The sequence below is a fragment of the Brugia malayi genome (assembly GCF_000002995.4).
Source record: "Brugia malayi strain FR3 genome assembly, contig: Bm_v4_Chr2_contig_001, whole genome shotgun sequence".
In the NCBI taxonomy this organism is placed as follows: Eukaryota; Metazoa; Nematoda; class Chromadorea; order Rhabditida; family Onchocercidae; genus Brugia; species Brugia malayi.
Window position 1 is genome coordinate 6,154,366 of NW_025062476.1, and position 22,743 is coordinate 6,177,108.

The 22,743-nt window shown below is 31.3% G+C and overlaps 4 protein-coding genes across 4 annotated transcripts; 1 reads left to right on the forward strand and 3 right to left on the reverse strand.

Moving 5' to 3' along the window:
• Positions 1-155: 155 nt before the first annotated feature.
• Positions 156-3,145, reverse strand: Bma-zipt-16.1 (Uncharacterized protein; the record flags this gene model as incomplete). Its single annotated transcript, XM_043078599.1, has 9 exons — positions 156-305; positions 794-984; positions 1,166-1,391; positions 1,506-1,652; positions 1,787-1,831; positions 1,955-2,077; positions 2,309-2,422; positions 2,617-2,765; positions 3,079-3,145. The coding sequence occupies 9 exons, from the start codon at positions 3,143-3,145 to the stop codon at positions 156-158; spliced, it is 1,212 nt and encodes a 403-aa protein (XP_042934533.1).
• A 3,170-nt stretch (positions 3,146-6,315) lies between these two features.
• Positions 6,316-14,566, reverse strand: Bm10409 (Uncharacterized protein; the record flags this gene model as incomplete). The annotated part of the gene is made up of 25 exons (XM_043078600.1): positions 6,316-6,398; positions 6,624-6,807; positions 7,005-7,090; positions 7,928-8,099; positions 8,402-8,512; positions 8,644-8,755; positions 8,975-9,081; positions 9,319-9,443; positions 9,759-9,953; positions 10,049-10,211; positions 10,398-10,525; positions 10,684-10,854; positions 11,099-11,305; positions 11,468-11,592; positions 11,747-11,850; positions 11,932-12,027; positions 12,202-12,297; positions 12,514-12,694; positions 12,934-13,085; positions 13,192-13,272; positions 13,360-13,415; positions 13,480-13,565; positions 13,695-13,814; positions 14,022-14,254; positions 14,534-14,566. The coding sequence occupies 25 exons, from the start codon at positions 14,564-14,566 to the stop codon at positions 6,316-6,318; spliced, it is 3,207 nt and encodes a 1,068-aa protein (XP_042934534.1).
• Positions 14,567-17,476: 2,910 nt separating this feature from the next.
• Bm10410 (Uncharacterized protein) lies at positions 17,477-19,855 on the reverse strand (the record flags this gene model as incomplete). The annotated part of the gene is made up of 4 exons (XM_043078601.1): positions 17,477-17,481; positions 18,221-18,989; positions 19,412-19,467; positions 19,783-19,855. 4 exons carry the CDS (start codon positions 19,853-19,855, stop codon positions 17,477-17,479), a joined length of 903 nt encoding a protein of 300 aa, XP_042934535.1.
• Positions 19,856-21,428: 1,573 nt separating this feature from the next.
• On the forward strand, positions 21,429-21,845 carry Bm14239 (Uncharacterized protein; the record flags this gene model as incomplete). The annotated part of the gene is made up of 2 exons (XM_043078602.1): positions 21,429-21,491; positions 21,732-21,845. 2 exons carry the CDS (start codon positions 21,429-21,431, stop codon positions 21,843-21,845), a joined length of 177 nt encoding a protein of 58 aa, XP_042934536.1.
• Between the last annotated feature and the right edge of the window lie 898 nt (positions 21,846-22,743).

Sequence of the window (22,743 nt, forward strand, 5' to 3'; positions counted from 1 at the left end):
TTAACATGACTGAAGAAGGGTGTTTAAATCTGATCTTATATGGGGAATGAATCTTTGTTTTGCTGACCTTGGATCCATGAAAGTAGACACAGAATATCGTTTTATAAACTTCATACAGATCATAATTATATTTCGGTATGCTGCATTAGTGAGAATCAGAATTGTATTTTATCAGCATACAATGACATAAAATAGATGAAAGAGAGGCCGAGTAGGAGACCTATACTTTGCAACACAGTAACAATTATACTTTCGTGATAGTTATTATTGATTAATTCAGTAGTTGCTTCACGCATTTCTGGAATCTGAAACAACATTATTGATCTAAATTACAAGAATATAGATTTCTCTGAATAGTCTTTGAGTGCTGTTTTTTCTCATATATTTTTGTAAAACTAGAAAAAAGACCCTAATTTCTCAATTTTAGCGATAAAAACAATCGTTGCTTATTTACGAATGAGGAAACAAGAATCTATTACGGAACTTATGTTTATCAAAAGTTGATAAACATAAGACCGGAAAAAAACGAAAAAAAATAACTCTTGAGATTCTTTCACAAAATATTAATGTACAGCAGTAAATACGCTCACTATCCTGTCCAAGAAATATCTGTCCTTACAGCAATTCTCATATTTCGTCCATTTCCACATTATTCCCAATTTTGAAAAATAAATTCTAATATTATTCAATGTATCTCGTTGAAATATGAACTAACGAGAGGTATGAAATATGCAGAATGATAACTGAACAATTATCATTATTATCATTATCATTATCAAGTAGGAAAACTAACCAAGGTGCCCAAGAAAACATAAAGATACATTCCGGATGAAACAGCAAAAACGAATGTATCAGCGCATTCGCTATAATCATCCAATAGTGCTCCGATGGTGAATCCAAGATAACTCAAGCCACCAGGTATTAAATTCAATAGTAATGTTTTCTTAAGACCCAGTCCTGATTGAACTAAAATAGCAAGAGTACCTGAAAGTAAGCTTTAAAAATGGATAAAACATAATTTGATAATAACAAGCTTCAATTGTTTTAAAGTCATAAAGTTGCAATGATTGATGAGCTCTATGAAGAAGCATCTACTGAAAAAAGCATATAGAGTTCAGTAGCTGTCATCATATTAAAATATGAGTTAGAACAGTCAAAAATCTACCTAATTCTTGCGGAAATTGTTGCGCAATACATGCAATGCCAATACTGAGGCCACGACCCAAAGAATCCGCGAAAGCAACCCCATTACTCATTCCGTCAACGAAGTTATTAGCTGAGGAGCCAAACAAGATCATGTAAGCGATACTGGAGATTTCCAATGTTTCTGGTCGAACTTCAATCTGCTCAACCACAGCTACAGATACGCTTATTTTATCTCCTTCTCTCACCTTAAAATTGCAATATACTTTTCATTACCACCTATTTTCCAATAAAACATCGCCCATTTCGAAAACTCTGAGAAACAACGGTTTGAAAAGAAATATAAGATATTTAAACTTCACTTGATTCCTCCGTCTTTGAGAAAGTGTTGGAGAAGTGGAATAAATGGTAGCGATCGGTTGTGGCACTTGCAAGGAGTTATTATTGTCTGTGTCACCCCTTGTGTCTTCCACATGCATAATTACGGGAACTTTTTTACGTGTTGAAAACTGAAAAGACGTTAACTTTGTTATTCATTGCAATGACTGAAAAAAAATCTTATTTAAAAATGAGTTATCTTACAATATTTTATTTACGAAATTGCTGAAATGCTCGCATGCGATTGTTATAAAGCAAATAGTACCGTTCTTGTGATGGCTGAATTAACTGCTGCACTTTCTATTTCAGCCTAAAATTCATTTCAATTATTGTCTTGGAATTTCTAAAGAAAATAATTTAATTCCTGGGTTGATTAATTCATGTAACTAAAGCAATATAAATTATAAAATCTTATTTTCAAGCAGAAAGGAACCTGAATTTGTTCAATTTCATCTTTATTATGAAAATTTTTATGACTTCCTGGTTTGGGAAGTGTCATCTCGAGATCCCTTTTGTTGGTTTTGTCAGTCTTCATCAGTTCCCGTGACTTTCGCTGCTATAATATCATTTTCACTTGTAAAAAAGTTTACCAATATTTCGTCAAAATACATAAAAGGTATGAAAAAAAAGTAATGTAAAAAGGATTTAAAAAAATAAAAATTGTCTTTGTAAAAGAATTTGCTAATTGAGCAGAAAATTGAGAAATTTTATGATAACTAAGTAAAAATGTTCAAGTGAATAAACAAATTCTAATTTTTGAAAGCAAATGGAAAGGTTGAAAACAAACTCGTTTTATTTCCATTGCAAATTTGAGTATTCTATCAACGGCAAAAAATGCATACAAAGATCCGAGGATGATTAACGATTTTATCAAGCCTTCTCTTTCTGGTACCTCGAAAGCCTGAAAATGCCTGCTTATATCAATTTTTCAATAAAACTTTTAATTTTAAAAGATTCTGGCAAATTTGAAGCTAAATTATTGAAATCTGAATAGAAATTCTGCTACATTATTTTTCTTTTTATTAATAAATTTATTATTTATTTATTAATTAGACCGTTTGCATAGAAACTTGCATGCGGTATCATAATAAAAACGACTGAGCCAGAAAGTGCACCAATACCGACAGCAACCAGAAATGTCATAACACGTTCGTAAAGCTTTTTATTTAGTAATGGTACAAACAGAATGCATGATGGTGAAGCAAATGCTGAGATCGTCACAATTACCATACCAATACCCCATGCTGTAATTCAATTTATTATTCAGAGTTTAAAATGATATTTCATTTCTAATTTTCACCTGTTTCTTAGTTTCGCGTGAAACTTTATCTAATTAAATTGCTCTGTACGCTTGAATGTTAGTTTTTGCTTGCGTAACATATATGTAAGCTACGTGTAGTATGAATTGTACCGTTTAAAAGTATTCGTTTCTTGTGCTTACAGTATCAGAAAAAACTACGTGAGTAGTATGAAGTGTGAAGAAGCATAAGATTTAAACAATAAATTAAACTGTCATCTGTACAAGTCTAAACCGAACATCACAAGAAAACACAATACTTTGCCATGCTTCTGGTTTGAGGACCGGATGACTGAGTGCATATGAACTATTTATTAACGAATCCATGGATACACACTTTCACAGTCTAAAACGATTTTTTTTTTTTTGTAAATGAACCAACCAAATTAAAGATGAAAGCAACTTTGATTTTTTTGTGCCGAAAATTACCCGCGACTAAGGGAATATTAAACATTACATATCAAAAACACATTTCGCTAAAACATCGGCAATAAAAAACAAAGTTATTTCATTTGGTAATCAATATCTTATTTTCAGAAATTGAGTTCATCAAAAATGTTTAGTCCGAATATTTCTCAAACCATAGAAATTTTTAATGATTTGGTATTTCGAAATTTTCTTTGAAAATAATAATAATAAATAACGATTGCATTATTAATGGATCATTTGAGCTTAGGAAAATCCATATTGCAAATGAAATGAGTAGTTGTGAAAGACTGTTGATCACCGAGAAACTTTTGTTTAAACTGTCAATAATTTGAGTCGGAAAAAATTTACAAAAAATATTCAAACTTACTTCAAGAAGGTTTCATTTATTCTGCAGTTACTCCAATATTTAAACCTACTTCGAGTAAAGGAGCATAATTATGCTCAACAATAAGAATTTAATGGAAAAATAGACAGTTATTTATGCATTTTTGACAAACACTTATAAATTTGTATAAATCTTAAATTTGGGATTTTTTAAACATTTGGAAAAAAGGAAACAAATTATTTAAAGAGGATTTGTGGCTGAAAAAAAAAAAAACAACAGTATACATTGGATACATTGGACACATTCAGTTTTGTGAGAGGCGATCAACGATCAAAAAGATTAGCATTGTACATAATGTGTATCACATAGATACTTAAAATAATCTCTTTGATTCTTGGCCTTTTTTAACAAAACTCGCAAAATAAAGAATTTCCCATCGTTTCACATTACATCCACATGTATGCTAACAATGATATTATTCATATTACATATATATATATATATATATATATATAATAGCAAAATACATACATCTATTTGTAAACATATTTAGAAATGTAGTTTTATTTTAAATGAGATACTCAAAAAATCTTTTTTTTTTTTTTTGATTGAAGAAGTTTAACCATATTCGAGAACAATCTGCTTTATTCCGAAGAATCTCCTTCAACACGGTAGGATGCTAAAGACGAGAAGCGTTATATTCAGCAACTTCTCCACATAGTTTTCCCTATTGGAAGCTTTTGAACTATAAATACTGATACGGTCGGTATAATAGGATTAATTTGAATTAGTGACAATTTTGCAGAATTATATTTGTGTCCAGAATATTCAAAAAGGAAGAACCATTATGATCTATTAAGATAATGATCATTTAACTGTACTGTTAAGAGATATGACCGGAATCATAAACGGAAATGATTAACAACACCTATGGACTGGAAAATGTGAAACGACAGCTCATCTACAATTGACAACCTTTGATTGCTATTTATAAGTTAAATGTATCATCTTGTTAGCTGTATTTATAGCTGCCAAAGAATGCAAACAAATGTTGATTAGTTGAATGATGGCTGTAAAATAAATATTGTACCTCCACGAAGAAAAATGGAAAAAAGAAATAGCAAAGATCACATTTTATGACTTCCACCCACGTGGATACTTTTGCTGTTTTTTTTTTTTTTTTTTATCCTATCATCATTTTACCCATAATCAAGCTGTACCTTGATAACGAAAATGTAATAGAACGATAAATTTTAATCCTTTGGAAATTAACGATAGATGGACTTCCGTTGTCTTTCCATGCTGAATAGATCATGAACCGGATTGTTGGATTTTTACTGTGCAGTAAAACAGCATCGATGTGTTTTCTCTAATCCGTAAGTTCGTTGCTAACAAGAAACTTTGATACCCAATATTCAATACTGAATGCGAAGTGGACCACATCGCCCCATTTCAAACCTTTTTGTTCAGCAATAATTAAATCCCATTATTCAGTATCGGCCAACTGTTAGCATCTTTTCAAGCATGACTCTCAGGATGATTGACATGAAAATGCAAAATTGTTTACTCCGGACATTCCTGATGCTGATTCATGAAACGCAAAATCGTTCACTCACACACTGAGGTTCCTTTTGCAAGGATCACACGAACGTGACACTTCTCCAAAACTTAATACCATCATTAAAAATCCATGTTCCATTTATTGGTACTAAAAAAGCAAGCTCCTGTCAAAGCAACACTTTATTATCTCGTTTAACTGATAGAATAAACTAAACAAAGCGCTAGTATCCAATCATTCTAATTACGAGTTAAAAAAATGGATTTTAAATAACTTTCATGATGTTTTAGCAAAAGTCAAGGCAAAATTTAAACTAAAAGTCGCGCCATAAAAGTTCACTGAATATGTTATATTTCGAAACTTTAAGTTATATTTTAAGCAGTCAATTTTCAAAAATCCTTGACAGCGATTCTGACTCTCACTTTCAACTGTTTTTAAATTTTTCCAATAAACTAATCCAGTTCTACAGTACTTCGACTCAGTAAACTTTCAATTATTTTCTCACACAGTACTACAAACATATGATACCGTTGCTCAATAATGATCAAGAATAGCTGAGATCAATTTTTAAATTCGCAGTAATAAATAACAATTGCATATACAACATGAACAACAGTGAAAACTGAAAGATACAGAGAAAAGACGATTAGAAATATCTCATATAAATCAAGATACCTCACTTGTTTTTGAAAGAGATAAAAACACAATTTGGGTAACCAATTGGTTTATAAGAAATTTAAAATTATTTAATTATACTAGTGGGAAAACAAGCGATAAGGCATAGTGCCTTTATGTTTTCTGATTAGAATACGAAGAGTAAAGTATTTGTAAATCTCAAAACACCTGTGCATAAGAATATACGGAATCAGTTACATGCATTTATTCATAAAGATTGTGGGAAACGGATAATCTGTATATCATGATGGGAAACGGATAATCTGTATATCATGAAGAAAAAGCATTATTTATACATATCTGCGTGATATTAAACATAGAGTTAAAATAACAGAAATCAAAAATAATTAAAAAATAAATAATTCAGATGATTGGAACACATATTAAAATCAATAAATTTCTGATTCAGACTTAGAAAAGAAACTACAGGAAGAAGAGATCATAATGAATGAATGCATTACATGTGATAATCAATTACATTATGCTAATAATTTAGATAAAAATGCAAGTTCATTTGCGTTTTTTATTTTTGCGACGAAAACTATTACTGTGGACTTTGCAATTATTGTTGTTTCGTCTACAGTTTGCATTATCTAAAAGTCACAATTATTATCACAATCATTACAACTGTGTATTTCTGTGAACAACGAATCCAACATCTTGATTTAACTCACTTTTTATTAAGAATTATTTAATCACAATAATAAACTGAAGAACGTATGATTGAAAAGAAACGTGCGGTAGCGTGAATCCAAGAGTTTCATGATAATTACAAAACCTTCTTCCCGAATGTAAAGAATAGAAAAATATTGAAATACCTCGACCGTCCAAGTGAGGATTTTCATTCCCAACGTGTATATTGTCCGCCTCCGATAATTGCGGTAAAGCTTCATGTCTTGACTTTGGCACAACTGATCTTCGTCCATTGTTTCTGTTGTTGTGACGTAAATGGTTTTCTATTATCGTTGACATTTCCCGATCTTTTATCATCCGCGTACTGGCCTAAGATTTTTTTCTGTTGTTGCAGCGCTTCTTATTGAAAACAAAATGCTGGATTTAATTATAAACGAATCATGGAACAGTTCATTAAACTTCATTTGTTTTTCAGAATTAGAATGAAACCACCATAAAATTACTCTGAAAAACATTGTCTTAAACGACATATAGAAGTTAAAAAAAAAAATTAGAATAAACTGTACCATAAAGATGGCATTCTGTTCAGATGTTTCTGAAAGGCGCTCATTCAATGAATCTCGGATCGCTTCAACGGTTGCATCTGTGATGTCTGAAAAAAGTTTGTGTTACCGGACTTCTTTATATGAAGTTTTACATCGTTCGATATAAAATTTTTTTGCTTAACTGATTTTCTCTGTGTTGTTATTCAAAGTCCTGGTCGCAGTCCTCATGAATACTTTTTGTCTTAACAAAAGACGAATGAAAGTAAATGAAATGAGATAAAGGAAAGAGACATGTTTGAGAAAGATAATTTAAAAATGAGAAAAAATGCACGTCATGACAAAGACCTAAGACATGTTTAGCTTTTATTTCCCATTTGAAAATTTTGGAGAAAACAAAATCTACTAACATAATGAAAAAGATTTGGATAATAAAACACAGGCAATTAAAAGTATTGTAATTTATCCCATTTTTTCAATTATCAAAGAAATGTGGCTTATTAATAAAATAATGACCCGTTTCGATTGTAACTCCTAGTTACTAAAAAACCAAAACTAAAAATCAAAAAAAGATTTTAAAATCTCAAAAATTACGATAAGAAGAAAGTGAATAATGGTGGTTAGTAACTGTGTACGCATCAAACCAACATTGTGCGCAGAAACAGATACGTTATTATATATATATATATAGCTTTGTGTAAATGTCTAGGTTTAATCATATATATAATAATATGCTAATATAAAAAGAGTTCACTAAGATTTCATCGACTACATAGAAAATATAGAGGGTTTCCAACTGGTGTAAAGTGGTAAGGCGCAATGCGCACAAAATATATTTGAAAAAGCCTTATTAAAATAGCTTAAATATCCCAATTACATACAGAGAAAATTTAAAGTGAATGAATGACCTTGAAAACATCCTTAAAACAGCTTATGACAATGCATACCGATCATTTTATTCGTTTCAAATCCAATGCTTGAAATGGCGAAGGTCGGTGGAGCTGAAGCCGAACAATTATTCACCTTTGATGAAGCCAACCCCTGGTCAGAATCAGAAACAACATAAAACTTCTCAAAATGATGCTTGCTATCTATCGTTTCCTCCTTTGCATCATGGTCCTGCAATGAAATATGTACTGCAGTTTGATTCAGTTAAGTTAATTTTTATAAATACCATCTTCCAAAATCTTGTTTGCTGACATCAGCCGAAAAGTAAAAAATATACGGCGATGCACAGTAAACTTAGAAATTTCAAACTATATTAACGCTTGAAAATATTGCTCTGAATATTACAACAAATCACTATCCATTCACATTTAAATAATTTAACACATGGAATTTTAAACACATTTCTAATTTGATAGTTACACTACGAGTCGTAGAAAAACTGTTGCATATTTATTCAAATTAAAGTGTCTCACCAGCAAGGCTTTATTGATAATTTCATTAAAGGCCGGACCAAGTTTCATTTTTCCCATTTCAATGTGGAAATTAGTCAGTTGCACCAACAATATTTTCAAATAAGGCGGTAGCTGTAATGCAACATCAAATTCAGTGAAATTCAATTTTATTTCATATACTCACCAGTTTCTAACAGACCTTAAATTCCAGTAGAAATTTCTGAATAAAATTAAACCCTATTTTACTGAAAATATCAACGAACTCCAATAATATGATTTGTGAGAACAACCGCTGCAATATAAAGTTGGATTAGTTCTGTTTCAACACGTATTTCACGATTAATATTTACATCACTAAGTATCGGCTTTGGTTCTCTGCAAAAAATGTGCCCCTTAAGTAAATACCGTTATATTTACAAAAGGTCTTTACTACTGTAGTTTTAAACATATTCGATACTGCCAAAATTTCAAACAGATGAGACAAAGATAATATAGCAGATAAGATAAATATTAAATACATGATAACAGATGTATGAATGGTTATACTCAACACTAATATCTTTGTGACAATATTTAGAATATCAACTTATTTACTTGATTTCAACTTTGTGTTTTATACAACTTCTGCGTAAATCGATCATTTCCTTCTGTATATGATCTTTTGCGAGTTCACAAAATAATTTCAATAATCTTATTGCTACCTGGAATTCAACCAAACAGTACTAACATTTAAAACAGCAATACGTTAAAATGCAAAATGAAGTTTCAAAAACTGAGAGCAAAAAATGGGACAACTCATCCACGAAAATTCAAACATGACCGTTTTGTGTCATTGAAATACAACCTTCATTAACTCCAGGTAGGAGTTACGATCATTCAGAAGAGAAAAGAAGAACGTTCATCAAGGACGGTTCGCCACAAAAAATAATTGAACCTACTTGATTTTCGATTTCCAAAACATCAAACGGTACTGCAGCCAAGTCTTCTGTACTTTTTCTATCATAATGTATTGCACAAATTACAGCTTCCTGAATTAATAGCAACGGTTCGATTAATCGAAGACCTAAAAACAAATATTCGTACGTTTCTTCCAAGAATTGGAGGAAATGTTAAACATCACACAGAAATTTGTAAATATTATGTTCACAGGCTATTTACACTACTGCAATTTCACTATGTTAATCATATCCATATGATATGCTTAAAAAGAGAAAATTGCAATATTGCAAATAACACCAATTTTAATTTAAAAACGCCTCAGCAAGAAATGAAACTATATAGAATCATTATGAATTCGAATTATAAGCTCAAAAATTGAAATAATTTTTAAAAAAAGCTGGAATTAGGAATATACTAAATTAAAAAATTAGTAACGAACCATAAAATGAACTCTCCGAAATCTCTGTAAGTAAAGATACTATTTGACGAGACAGATCGATTTGATTTACAATTACTCTAATGACTTCTACCAAGCCAACTATTTTGTTACTGGGAAATTTGTTATGATCTCGGAGAACGTCCACAAGTGCACCCGAAACGTCGTGTCCAACAATACTTACTGATGTTGAAAACCCTGAAAATGAGTATTTTCGTTTTGACTGGAAACCGCATGTTCCTCTAAGGATTCATGGGAAAGAAATCTGTAGTACAATATAAATCTCTTATCACCTTTCATTATATCCAAAGCTAGCTCAGAATGAATAATTGCCAACTCAAAAAGTTTTCGCAGAACACTGCGACCAGAAATATCGCTATCATCTGTACCAATTTTCACCGCTTTCAATGTTTCTCTGTTTTCTTCCTTCAAGGCCTCGTAAAGCAAAGGCGGGATCTGAATTTCGAAATTCTTTCATCACTTAAAAAACCTTTCAATTTAATTCATTAAATTCAACAGCAAAAATGGTTAAGAAATTTTTTCTCTAAAATCCGGAAAACATTCAGTGTAGCAATTTTTATTTTATTAGATAATGGCTTCAAAAGCTGTCAACAAAATAAACACTAAAATCAAACTACTAACCTCCCTTCTGTAAGATGCGAGGCATTTGTAAAACCAAGAGGCTACAGCATATCTGTAAGCCCATAATGACTTATCAAAGCAAATAAGCAAAGTATCAAATGCATTTGTTTCTATAACCAAACCATCTTCTAAAATAAAATGCAATTCTGGAAACCAAGAGAGACATCACATGGAAATCTGCAATTTTTATTACTGAGAGTGGTTATGATGAAAGTTGTGACTTCACTGAAGTCACAACCGACACTAAATAGTAAAATAATCTTAATAAATACACTTCAAAACAAGCCTCTAAGTCGTTCACCCAGTAACCGCAAGCAATTTTGGCAAGAATCAAGAAGCGCATAATCGTCGAAGTCTTTGTTTTCATGTATTATGTTTAGCAAAACCGAAATCAACTGCAGAATGGAAACTCCAGAATTGTTCTTGATTGCAACTTCATCATTACCCAATTTTATACCTGAAAATTTAGTCTAGTAAAAATCAGGAAAAATATCATACAACATGCAACAGTAAATTAATCAAGCACGATTGTTTTAAGCGACCAGGTTTGAAATGAGTTTAATGAGAAAACACGAAATAAATAGCAAGTGATCACTGATCTTTTCTTCCTCTCTCTCTCGCATGAATTTTAGAGTGCAAAGATTATTTACGAGTAAAAAAGGATTTAAAAGGACTAGAAGTGTCAAATGATATTTTCTCACCTTCTTCAGTTTTCCATATTATCGGAGTACGTCGTGCACCAACAGATGTTAGTAATTTCTTTCCAATTTCTACTGCAATTTCCTGGTAAAACACTTGCTTTAGTGCAGGTAGAACAAGATGATTCAGTATAATAGAACCATCCACAAGAGCAAAATCAACAATGCCACCAAAAAATGCCATAGAAGCTTCTGAACCATCTTCATTTCCTGTAACAATGGTGATTCTATTCCCTTTTGATTTAACAATATAAGAAAGCAGAAATATCGAAATATCCGAAACCAATTAATGTTCAGATTAGCTTCATCAGAATAAAACATTAATACCAATCTCGACAGTTGAAATTTAATTAACACGGAAATAAGGATGACCTGCTTCGTTTTTGCCATCTTTCAATAATATATGACGTTCACGACATAATGCAACACATAAGTAAATGAAATTTCGACGCTTTGCATCAGATTGTATAGATGATCGTTCCACAGTCAAAATATGTCTTAAATCAAGAAAAATGATGTGATGTGCTGCAAAAACTGTTTTTGTGATTCAGAAGCGATAATAAGTAATCATCTTTCATTACTGAATTACTTTAATTGCTTGAGATTTTATAAATGTCGAAGCAAAAAGTTTGCAATTAATAAATTGCATACCTCAATGCAAGCATCAAAATTGGTGTTTTACACTTAGTACATCTGTCCGCCTCAAACATTGCTTCCAATTCAATATCACAATATTCCGGCAGTTTACGCAAAATCTTCAAAGAACTGATAGCTGAATAGAAAGGGATAAATTATCTTTAAAACCTCGAACTGAGAATATGAAAACGTGAACTCACTCTAACAAGATTTGGTACCATTAATATATTCTCCAAACATTGCAGAAAAAGTAATATCAACGTTTCGACAGGCGAAATTATTAAAAGCCACGCGCACTGCAAGACAACTATAAAGCAAGAATTTTTTTCACACCATAACCATTTAGTTCATTTTATGAGTAAACAGGTTTTTAAGGGAATTATTCTAGAAAAGGATTTAGGGAATGATGTTTGATAAGAACAAAACTGCATTGAATAAGCAATTCACTATATAAATAAATTAAAAACAACTTCATCAACTGCTTTTTCCAATTTAATTTGATTCGTATGAAGCTGTGTGTGATCCTCAAGGTAGATGAAAAGATTTCTCATGTCTTCTTCGAAATTCTGGATGAGAAAACTTTTATCAGATATTTAGCATAAAGAATAACAATGAACAATGCAATAGAGAAACAAGATCATACGCTATCCATGCGAGTCACCACAAATATTTGGCATTTAGCATAGTTCGTTTTCAATGATGTACTAAGATATATATGTTCGCATTTATTCGTAAGAAATAACAACTAATGAAATTTTTTTCCTAAATTCAAAACGAAATACCTGATAGAACTGTTTGAAAGTCTTTAGATCACCGTTTACTTCTCGGAATTCTCCATAAAAATATGTCATTATTGTACCCCAATCGTTATGACTAGATGCAATGCACTTCAAAATTTTCAAAAATTCACCAGCAATGCGAAAATCAGATGCTGATTGCATTTTGGGTAAAATACTGCATGCCCTGTAAATTCCCAACTACTTCTTTCACAGAAAATAAGATCTCAGTATTTGGAGCTTCTGATGTGAAAAATAAAAAGGTTTTATGTACAAAAACCGGGCAGAATAAAGAAAATTTCTAGATCATCTAACAATCAGCTGTGTGGTTGAACTATTTTACGGTATTGATATTATTGTATAACCAAACACAGCTTTGAATAAGAAATTTGTATGTAAATATTTGAAAAGCGGATAAAAAAATACTTTTTGAAAAGGGTAAGGTCAAATTTTCCAATCAAATCGAATTCGACAAGTTTACGCATTTCAAATATGTCGAAATCGCAGATTGTGCCTTTATTAATGAGTTTCTCTAAAGCTTCTGTGAACTTTTTGGCAAATTCTTCAGTATCAATCCTCTATAAATAAAATTAAGTACGGATAATCCATGATACACATGCTGTTTCTTTGAGAGAAATAGTAAGAATATACAATAAATGATGTAGATGGTTTTCTAACATTCACCTCGGTATTCGGAACTTCTTGTGCGAACAAAAATGTTTTATGCGCAAAAATCGAACTTGTTTCTTTATTGGATAGTATTTTCTGCAAATTTGGAAAAATTGAGAAACATTATGAAAATAGATTTAACTGGAATGAAATAGTCGATTACTTGACAAAGCTCCTACCTACCTGTTCATACATTTCCAAAACTGCTTTTGGTAACTTCCTCTTTAAATCGTCCATTTCTGAAATCTACTTACTGTAAAAACAGGAAACAATTTCAGATGTCTACTTCAAATTTTTGCTCACCTCTTTGATCCAAAAGTTGTTTGGCAGCATGGTAAATCCTGTTAAATTCGTCCACTTCATCTAATGAAAATAAATATGGAATGGACCTAAAATTTAAAATAGAAGTTGAGGAGTTTCAAAACTGAATGTTTTTGAATAATTTTCTTAATTTCATATTAATTCGATTACTTAAGATTAAAATGAAATCCGACCGAAACAAGCATAATGTAAAAGACCTGATGTTATATACTGTATGAAACAGAAAAAGGCAGTTCAAAAGCACGTCCGCAAGTTCCTCTCCGCTGCATTTGTCATATAATTCCCATAAATCCTTAGTTTCTAGATTGACATTCACGCTAAAAAACTGTTTGAATTCTTTAAAACTTTGTCAATGATGTTATAAAAAAGAACTACCTGATTAAACAATTCACACTTTACATAATAAGAAGGATATTTTAATATACTGCAACATATTACGACCTAACCTTTACATCAGATGCCCTAGCAACAAATCGAATTATTTCAATATATTGTTTAATAGCCAACTGCGCAAAAAGAGTCACCTTTTCTCATTAGCATATGCCTTAATTGCACTAGCAGTATTTGTTGAGACCCGTTGTACAATATCTCGGATCTCTTTGCGAATTTTTTGCTTTTTGTCTGGTTGAAGTTCGGCATGCCAAACAGTTTGGATTAAATCTTGGAGTGTCCGATGAGGCAGACAATACTTCACCAACTTACTCGCCGAAGCATACAGTTCGCTAGCATTTTTTAAAATTGCGGAAAACTGTTCCAACTGTGGAAATGAGTACAATGGTTAAGATACAAAGGAAACAATAATAAAAATGACGAAAAAGTATACACTACAAAACGTGTTGGTTTCTACTCAGTAGTAAGTTAATAGAAAAATTAATATAGTAGAAAGAGTGGTACTTCGCATTACTTGCCTAAAGTATGCATCATGCAGCAGTGATACATGAAATAACCGGAATAAACCTACCTCTGCCTTTAACGCTGTAGAACAATCAAAGTAGAGAAAGCTAATTAATTATTTATCAATAGAAAGTCAACAAACCTCATCGATCGCTTTTTGCAAATCATTCGCCATTGATGCTTAAAACTGCGATTCTGAAAATTGGTTTTTTTGCATCTTTTATTTGAAATTACATTTATTTCAAGCTAACTTCACGCAAACTCTTTGAGTTTGTAGAAAAATAGTCGAAGGAGAAGGTAAAATCTAATTGTAACCTAACTTAAGCTCACCTAATAAAAATTTCACCTAACTTTTGTCACAAAACACACTGAACAAAACTGTCTTTTTTATCGGCTCTAAACTTTAAACCTAATTCTCCAGTATGTTAAGTAACCCAAACTAAATCCCGTAAAATTTTGTTGGTTGAGTCTCTGTCCAAGTTTAAGTTTAATGTCTCTTCCTACCACCATTCTACTAAAGCCTACTGAAAAAGTCACTCCAAATATCAAATACTTCGCTCCACCTTTGTCTCTTTCACAACCAATCCTCAATAGCACTGTGAAAAGAATGTCTCACAATGACCAGTGTGTCTCTGTTATTTCCACTAATTCATTCTTTGTCACCACTCCATCACTTTCAATGACTGTCACCTTCACAGTCATAGCACTACATCTAAAAGTAAATGTGTTTCACTTAAGGGAAATAATGAAATAGAAAATGTTACTTATTTAACTGATATTGCTGATCGTTTGGCTGTTGATTCAATCGCACTTCAAGCAGTCATACAACTCAGTATTTCATTTTGTTAATGAAATAAAGTACAAGAAGACTTACTTCTTTAGTAAGTTAACTCGTTTAGCTGACTCCAACTCATTCCTCTAATTCAGGCGCTAATTAAAATTTTCGCTGTACTAATATTTATTTTTCAAATATTTCGAAAAATTCTTAATAGTACACCCACCCAACTTCTTAAATTCCCACTCTGATAGATCAGTTTGTTTTGTTTCACACTTATGTGCAAATGAATTTGTCCATTTCTGACAAATTAATTTTTATCAGGCAAAGATTTAATAAAATATTTTCGTTGTAGTAACTCCACAACGTCACAATAGTTTTATTGGTTTTACAATAATAGAAGAAAATAAACACACAGTAAATATTAAATTATATTGGCAGTTCACTGAACGAATGTTCAGCAAGTTCGTACTTCTACTCTACCTCTATTGCTGCTTCTGCAGTCGAATTGCTTGATGAATCGAACCGAATCTGTTCTCATGACCCTTGTTTTGTTGGTCAGACATGTTACTGTACACGATGTTTCAGTCGGTATTCAACTTTGATTCTTGCTTGAATCTAGCGCTTGCGATTTGTTGGTTCTACTTTACTCATAGACTGAAGCGAATTTGCTCTGTATTCATCCTTTCGATTCTTTGACCTCTCTAAAACTATTTCCCTGCAATTTGGCCCTATTAACATATTTTGTATATCAACTACATTTTTGGCTTCGCCATTCAATGTCGTTAATGGAGTTTCAAAGTAAAAATTCCTTTAAAAAAAACTTGGAATTTAAAAACAGCTGTTGCCTCGTGCTCATTCAATTTGATTCATTTGAATCTTTTAATTAAGTTCCCCATCAATTTATTTCTTCCTTTTCACCTCATCACCTCATACTCATAAACTTTCAAGTCTTACGAAATTATCAATATATTGTTGTTATAGATTAATACTTGTGTATTGTGGTTGTTAGCTAATAAAAATTATTACTACAGACTCAACTCAAATTCCTTTGGGAAAAAAAAAGAAAAAAAATTCTTAAAGGAAAGGTTGCTTAAAAAAGAACTACAATTTCTTAACCAATTTTTGGTGATAAAAGCCGAGAACATAGTTACTACTATCAGAACCTGCCAACGCGTCTTTTAATATCGTGAAACTCTAAATATTATATGAAAGTAGAGAATATGAGAAAGAAATATGTTCTATGAAATCTTTGCAAAATAATGTTTATTTTTTATTTTTTTTTATTATTTCCAATCTTATCTTTAGGCTGTAAATCTTTCATATATTATTTACACGGTATCAGCTCCTCATTGTTTTTTCGTCACTAATTGTAAATTACGTTTGAATCTACGAGGTTAACAACTTTCGCTCGACTAACCTCCTTTGTGGTTTAGTAATTAGATTTGCTTGAAAACCAGATTAACAGTTCTTTGTTAGACTGATTACTCTTTCGACAGGTCAAATTCTTATTGTAAATCATATACTTTGTTTATACATACTGCTTGTCATATAAGGAAGTCACTCATGTTCAGAGTGAGTGTGTTTTTAACAAGAACTAGGAGAGTTCAACCAAAAGGCAGTTCGACTACAAAAAGCGATTGTCGCTATTTGTACTTCAATTCTTCTCTATCAAATTTATTGCACTATTACTTCTATTGATAAAGGAATTTTTATATTCCCGTGTTTATATTTATATCAAACGAATCTCCCCGACGTTAGTAAATCTCTCCCAACTGTAAATTTTCTACCACAATATCTAATCTTATTCCCACTACACGATCGCAATCAATAAGGAACAGCTTCTCGAGACTAAACCGAGTACTGAATTATTTATTCCAGAAAATCCTTATAGAATCTCATCGAACATAAAATTTGTGTCACGATAAATAGTGATTCATTTTTTCATTTTCTGCAATTACAACGAGCTCATATCATCGAGCTTGTGCGCATATTGCTCATCAAAATTAAGTTTCAAGGGAATACTAAGTGAAATTTGTGACGAATTATGTTCACTTCGTCCCAGTTCATGAACCAGATGGGAATTAGAAACTAAGAATGCTTTAAAAATATTTATTTTTGTGAAATATTAAAACTCAATAAATAAATAAATAAATGTCCATTGTAAACGAAATACAGCGATCGAATGGAAATACAATTAAATTAAATATTCAGAGAAGAGGATTTCAAGAAAATGCTGAGCTTTTTTGAAGAAATTCCGAAATTGGTAGTTCTCCATTTCTTAGCTTATAGTTTATTTCCGAATTAGCTTTACCCTGAAATTTACCTGCTATTCAATTTATCTTATAAACATAAAAACATGAGAAAAAAACATAAAAATATAAATAGGAGTACCTTGTTTCTAAAAAATCCAGTAAACAAGTTGAAGTTTCAGTAAGAAGCAATAAGTTGCAATTTAATTTACGACAGAACTAACATGAAAGAATTGGTTAAAATTCCAGGTTGTTATGCATTGAAAAAAAGAATTGTTGTAAATGTAATTTTCAAAATCATATACTATGGAATTATGGAAGGTACTTAAAACCATATGGAAATGAAAATGTGCTTTATTATTTTTATTTATTATTATGTGAATGTATGGCGAAGCTTTCACTTTTAAAAGACTTATTGTTTCAGGTTAATGTTTGATTAGATGAGATTTGAACTTTTTACCTAAGTATCTCTCTCATCCTCTCCTATTCGAAGCAGTAAGTATCTATCGCTAAAGTTTATATTTAATCTACCCGTTAATTACCGCTAGAATATTTTTACTAGATCTTTTGCAGTTCTGTTTTCGCTTGAATGCTTTGAAAATTGTTTAAAATTTAGAATTCATTTCTACAACGAGAAATAGTTTCACATTTAGGTCCTAAACAAAATGTCTGCTTACGTCTAATTTGATTTCTAAAAATCTTATTGATATCATTACATTTTTTTAATTCCCCACTCTCCTACTATTATCATCCGTAGCATAGGTAGTCACTTTTTCTCAAAACTTGTCATCAAGTAACTTACTTGATTTTACCACTGGTGTTTCCGTTTTCCCTGACTTTTCCGAACCTTCACCATCCTTCACTTCCTCTTTTGCTTCCTCCGATACTTTTGCCTCTTTCATTTTTTCCGCTTCCTTCGTTGCTTCTATTGAATCGCTTCCTTTCGATGTCACCGCCGTTTGCCCATCTCCTTTAGCTGCTTCGGTTGGTTTTTCCTCCTTTTCATCATCTTTTTTTTCTTCTTTAACTGGCTCATCAGATTCACCTTCTTTCTTTAATGATTCAGTATTCTTTTCGTCTTCTGTCGGCGCTTCTGAAAGCTTTTCGCTTTCTTTTGTTGCTTCTGTTAGCTTTTCAACTTCCTTTGGTGCTTCAGTAGACTTTTCACTTTCTTTTGGTGCCTCAGCAAACTTTTTACTTTCCTTTAATGTTTCCGTGGACTTCTCACTTTCTTTTGCTGCATTAGCAACTCCTTCATCATTTGTTGGTACCGCGGTAGTTTCTTTTGCTTCTTCTTTTTTCGGCTCTGAAGTTTTTTCTATCTCACTTTTCTTGTCCTCCTTTACTTCATCTTCTTTTGTTTTCGATTCTTTCTCACCCTGTTTGGATGTTTCCATTGATGCTGAGTCCGACTTTTCGCCTTCCGATTCCTTTTTTGAATGTTCTGATTTTGATTCTTCAGTTCCCTTTGCTTCTTTGGATGTGTCCTTTGACGCTTCTTCTGATTTTAAGTGTTTCTTTTCTTCTTTCACTTCTTCTTTGCCAACTTTTTTTGAATCTTTGTGTTCTGTCTGGATTGAAAAACAATTTGCAAATTTGTCATCTTATTCTAATATTATGAATGAGGAATTAATTTCCAAGGAAGAAAGAATTTTATAAGAATAAAGGACCAAAGACCTTAATCATTACTCTTTTTTTTTTAGAAAAATTAAGAATTATTTGAAATCCGCAAAAACTTTTATACTGAATACAATTTGAATTTAGTTATAAAAATCTGAAACCTTTAGCTCAGATTTTGTGATGGTTTTCAATAAACGAAAGAGCCTTAAAGAAGAAGCTGGTTATACCTACTCTGTAATCTTTTTGATTGACAACAAAAATTAATCAAATGAAACTAATCAGTAAGCTTTTAGATTATAGATTTTTCCTTGACGTGGAAGACTGGTTTCTTTCTGTAATGAAAACTAATCTTAGCAATAGATAGATTAAATACCTTGGCAATCGGGACTTCCTCCTTCTCGGTTGCTGATTGTGTTATTTCAGCCTCATCTGTAATGTGAATATTACTCTATGTGAAGAATACTCAGTTAATTATTTCTTGATATTGAAATCTCAACAAGAAACAATTTTGGGTAGTGAACACTTTTTGTTGAAAGAAATCTAAATCAGAAATTCCAAGTTTAATCCAATACAAGTACCAAATAAAAATATAGCAAATTTAAAATAATTGTGATTATTTCTTTTATCCATACTGCAGATGAAACCGTATATCAGCAAACATCTTTAATTAAAAATTTGGCCGAAAATTCAATATTTTAATCAAAAATTGTGCATTATTAGCGAGTGAGTAAATTTTAAACAAACCTGGCCTAGGTACTGGGCTCGATAACACAAAAACTGATAAGAAGAACAAAGCAAGAGCTACTAGAAGCTTCATTCTTTCTGCCTGAATAAATTTAACTTGCTAAAAAAATATTTCCGTTCAAAAGATAGGGAAACCGAAAACAAGTCGCATATGTTATCCTTTAAAATCTACAGCTGCAATGAATCCGGTTAATTCGATGATGATGAAAAACTTGGCTTACTCTCCTCACACATTATTGGCCTTTCTAAATCAGATTTTTCTTGCGAATGTCTTTTGAACCAAAATTATGTTGTGGATAAAAGATGTCCAAATAAAAATGACAATATTTAATGAATAATTATAAACAGCTATCGATTTGAGCGGTAAATGAAAAATATTTTCTAGGCAATAGATCTGGAAGATTAGGTTTATGGATTTTCTTGATTTTATATTTCAATTTTAACAGCTTATTCTTAACTTAAATAATATAATTATATTGCAGGAAACAGAAACTCCAATTTTTATGTTACGAAATTAATTTCACACTCTCAGTTAGAGAGGAGTTAAAAAAAGATTAGACAGAATCTTGATTATTGCTTTCGATAACCTGCACTACTTATTTGAACAAAATCCATTATCCATATCTTTCCCAAATTTCGGATTAGAAACTGAAATATTGAATAGTTTATAACGGAAAAAACTCAGGCAAGTGTCGAACAGATCAGCCAAATGTCAGGATAAAGAGAAGGCAGAAATGACCATTATCATTTTGATGGATAATTGGTCAAAGGTTATTTCGATCATTTTTCATTTCCAACACTTCTTTTAGCATTTAACTAAGCAAATGTTGAAAAAGGAATGGGTTCGAGCTGCACTCCCTTCCATCCAACTCAGACAACAAATGACGGCTAGAGTAGCAAATTTTTCGAAAATTTGATCTTTGATACGTATTTTTACAAAAAGCATACATATCACAAACGCAAAAGAATGAATGAATTCCTTTTGTCTTCAAATATTTCCGGTTTCTACGTCAGCAGCACCATCAAATGAAATTGTATTAATATCATTCTAATTAGACATTCTTCAACCCTTAAATGATTTCTGTATGATATACCGAAACTGCAATGATTTTTGCGTCCTTTTAAACTGTTTGATCTATAGAAAAAAATACGAAGCAGTTTTAAAAATCAGAGAATACTGTAAGGATTCTTCCATAGACGGTCTTGCTTTGCTCTTAAAAGCTTAATAATCTATGGAATCTGTCCATTGATCTGATTAAGTACCGTTCAAAATGAATTATAAGTTATAGACGACTAATAAATCTAAACGAAAGCCATAAAAAACTCTATAAATAATACTTTCTGTAAAATCATTCTTTTCACGCAAGTAATGCAAAGTTTTAAATTAATTAATACTAATAATAAGTATTTTTCAGACGTGGTTAGAAAATTTCAGATTTCAATGATAAAAAAAATGTAATTTTTGGATTAATAATCTTCGTTTTTAAATTAGTAATTTTCATATTTGTGACATTCGCCGAAACATTTCTTAGGAAAACATTAAAGAGTGACAATATTCGGGTGTGTTCTCAGTTTTTTTCATTTTCTAGAATTCCAAGATTTTCCTCAGTCCTCGAAGTCTAACAAACAGTCCTGATGTCGAAAATATGATAAGCAGTCTTAATATTGGGAATCCAAAGTATGACAAAAATCTTGATTTATTCTCTGAAGTAAGCGTATTTTCGTAATAGTATATTTATTCATAATATTCAACTTATTTTAAAAAAATCCTTTTATCTTATAAAGTGATACAGTCACTTGTGAACCATTTGGTTGAGAATAACTTGCAAGAAAATCTATTCATCAAGTCTGGTGAATACCAGTGAGCAATCAATCAAATAAAGCTTTTTTGTTTTTTCTAATATTAAAACTACTTTTATGACCAATAAAGAACAGTGGCCTATTTGCAGCCGGAGCTATGTCATTTCAAATACAATAAAATGTGCAAAATGGATGAGATGGACGAAGAAGAGTGGTCCGATAGGTCACTCGAAATCAATTCTTCTTCAAATTCCGTTGGTTGAATATAATTTGCACTTAATTATTGTGACATATTTAATGTTCAAGTTTCTAGAATTACGGTGGAAGGAAGTGGAAGAAAGGAATCTCGAATATTTAATATGTAAATCGTAGAAATGATTTTGGGAAAATATCGCATTTCATAATCTTTTGAGCTCAGAGAAAAATGAAAAAATTGCATCAAAGCGCTATGTAATATAAAAATTTAGTAATTTTGGATGGATGCGATTCAATGAAACGGGAAATTCAGAAGTAGGGATGAAAAGACAAATGTTGAATATTTATTGCTGAAAGATACTCCAGCTTTCTATATTATCCAAAATAGTTGCAATAATTAAAGTCAACACCTAATTATGACTACTGAGCAGGAAAGGAGTAAGAATTCCTGAACTCGTGACGTGAGGTTGTCTTCTTCTGGAAATCACTTTAAAAAAGTAATTTTTAGATTGAAAAAAAATTTACTTTATCAATGAGTAAATTCCAAGCTCACTGTGTACAGAAAGCATTCCAGGAACTCTTTTTTCTTTTCGCATAACTTTAAAAAAGAATTTTTGAAGAAATATTTGCAAGAAAAGGAAAATGATACACATATATATGTGCCATTTTTTTTGTTCTAGCAAAAAATACCATTTTGAAAGATGCAAGAACAATTCGATTGCAAGTAGTTCAGGTAGCATTTTGTATCTCAGTATTCCCTAAAATTGATTGATGTTAGCAGTAATATTAATAATATTAGCGAAACTGATATGCCAAAAGTGATGAGCCATAATTCATTCAACAACCGGTGAAAAGGAAACGCAATTCAAAGTAATCCTTTTCTTTTCGATTTGAATTGTTTATGTTAAAAAAAAAAATTAATTAATTAAAAAAAAAACAACAAATCGAATGTTTAGAAATGAATGC